Source organism: Nestor notabilis, unplaced genomic scaffold (assembly GCF_000696875.1).
Source record: "Nestor notabilis isolate BGI_N333 unplaced genomic scaffold, ASM69687v1 scaffold2408, whole genome shotgun sequence".
NCBI classification, from domain to species: domain Eukaryota; kingdom Metazoa; phylum Chordata; class Aves; order Psittaciformes; family Psittacidae; genus Nestor; species Nestor notabilis.
In genome coordinates, this window is record NW_009940490.1 from 84765 (window position 1) to 86991 (window position 2227).

At 56.8% G+C, this 2227-nt stretch overlaps 1 protein-coding gene across 1 annotated transcript in view; it reads left to right on the forward strand.

The window, feature by feature from the left end:
• Positions 1-1039, forward strand: part of LOC104410255 (otoferlin-like) — a gene marked incomplete at its 5' end in the record, with an annotated part of 85496 nt that extends 84457 nt beyond the window's left edge. Inside the window, 3 exon segments of the mRNA XM_010020367.1 lie at positions 1-143; positions 275-375; positions 859-1039. The exon segment at positions 1-143 is cut by the window's left edge and continues 14 nt beyond it. Of these exon segments, the coding sequence (XP_010018669.1) occupies positions 1-143; positions 275-375; positions 859-1039 (425 nt within the window).
• Between the last annotated feature and the right edge of the window lie 1188 nt (positions 1040-2227).

Here is a 2227-nt window from a genome sequence, read left to right on the forward strand (position 1 = left end):
GAGCCAAGACATCAAAACAGTGCAGCCTGGAGATGGTGACCAACGAGGCAGAGCTGCCCATGATCTCCATCTTCAAGCAGAAGCGGGTGAAGGGCTGGTGGCCGTTTGTGGCCAGAGATGAGAATGATGAGCTGGAGGTCACTGTAAGCATGGGGGAAATGGAGGGGTTTTGCATCCTGGGGCTGATCCCTCAGGTCCCCTCTGTCGCCGTGTCCCTGGGGACTGAGGTGGGGACCGCTTCCTAGGTCACAGCACAGCTTTCTGCTCCCCACAGGGGAAAGTCGAGGCTGAGCTGCACCTTCTCACAGCAGAGGAGGCAGAGAAATCCCCCGCTGGGCTGGCTCGCAATGAGCCTGATCCACTGGAGAAACCCAAGTAAGTGGGAAAACCTGCTCCCCAGCAGGACTGGGATGCTGTGGGGTGGGAGCCAGGCCTGGGGAGGTGAGGAAGGTTTGCACTGGAGGATGTAGGAATGAGGGTCATGGGCAGAGCCATCTCTGCTGGTGCCTACCATTCATTGACTTGCTGCTTTTCCTTACACTGTTCCTCCTCTGCCTCTCTTGTTGGCTCCCTCCCCTTCCCTTGGCCTCCCACTACCTCTTCCTCCCTTCCAATCCTCACCACCAGGTTCCAGCTTCAGGTGGAATCCATCATGCTCCCTCACAAACCTGCATTACTCCATCTGGCACATGTCGTACTGATTCCCCTTGTCCACCCTCCTCATCCTCCTGCTTGGGCCCTTTTACTGTCTGCAGGCACACCCAGGGCTTACCCCCCACGTCCACTGTTGCACTGCTGGCCATACATCCCTTCTCCATGGCAACAGCATTAATGATGGGTTATTTGTTTCTCCTGCAGCCGCCCAGACACGTCCTTCATCTGGTTCCTGAACCCACTCAAGTCTATCAAATACCTCATCTGCACACGCTACAAGTGGCTCATCATCAAAATCGTGCTGGCCCTGTTGCTCCTCGTCATGGTCGCCCTCTTTCTCTACAGCATGCCAGGCTATATGGTCAAGAAGCTGCTGGGAGCATGAAGCATGGGAGCCTCCTCCATGTCCCCAGCCCTGTGGCACAACCCTCCCAACTGCATGTCCTTCTCCTCTCTGCAGCCTCTCAGCAACTTCAGGGGACATCATCTCCCTGCTGCTGCTGGGCCTCCTCCTTTGCATTCCTCTTCTGTGGGTCCCAGTTGCAGCTTTAATCCCAGAGGAATGGGGCTGCAGGATGGCATCAATCCCAAAGCTGTGCATCTCACACTAGGGCTGTCAGAGGTGCCGAGCAGTTACTGTGGGGATCTTGGGCTGCAAGACTTGGAGCCCTTTGCCCACTGGGGCCATGGCTGTTGCCCTCCTGGGGGAAGGGGAGGGAGAGTGAGCTGGAGCTATGGTATTGCTCCCAAAAGGCTCATTGGAGGAGTATTCAGAGACAAGGATGAAGCAGGGACCTGCGACAGCATGGGGACAGCACAGAGCATTCCCGCTGCCTATCCCCACTGCCACCACAGTCCCTGCTCCACTCATAGCTCTGCAATTCACTGCCCCCAGGTGCAGAGGTCCATCCCACCACGGGCAACACCAGGCATCGTGCCCCAGCAGCCACCAAGGCGCTGCAGAGAGCCCTGGGGCTGTGCAAGGGGCAGGCGCTGCCCTTCCCTCTCCAAAGCATCCATCTTCCTAAGGTTACCAACCCGGAGGTGGTGGTGGCTGGACATCCCCAGGGGCTCACAGGAAGCCAGGTTCCCTGGCACAGTATGAGCTCCCCGTGGGCCTCTTGATTATCAGTTCATTCTGTCTGGATCGGTATGTATTGCGGCTGGAGTCTTTCCTGATGTGTACATTAGGGAAGGGCTCCTGTCTCAGCTCACCGCAACACTCAGCTGTTGAAAAGCCACCCTTCTCAGCTGCAAGTGTGCAAGACCCTCAGTGAATAACTGAGGAGATCTTGAGAATGTTTTTAGGGTACTACTGTTTTAATCAGTCAATAAAAAACATCTTTCACTTCCACGTTCTCTGCCAAGGTCTCCTGTCAGTGGAGAAAGGGCTTATCTCTGGCTGCTTTTGTTCCTTCCCCCTGCCTGCCCCACTGCTTCCAGCAGCCTCTTTTCCCGCTGCCTCTCCCAAGGTCCCATGCCCTGGGCAGAAGCCTGGTCCCTCAGCTGCATGGAGCAGACCAGGCATGGCCTTGCCTTCCCCCTGGGCAGGACAGCAGCAGGGAGGAAGCCA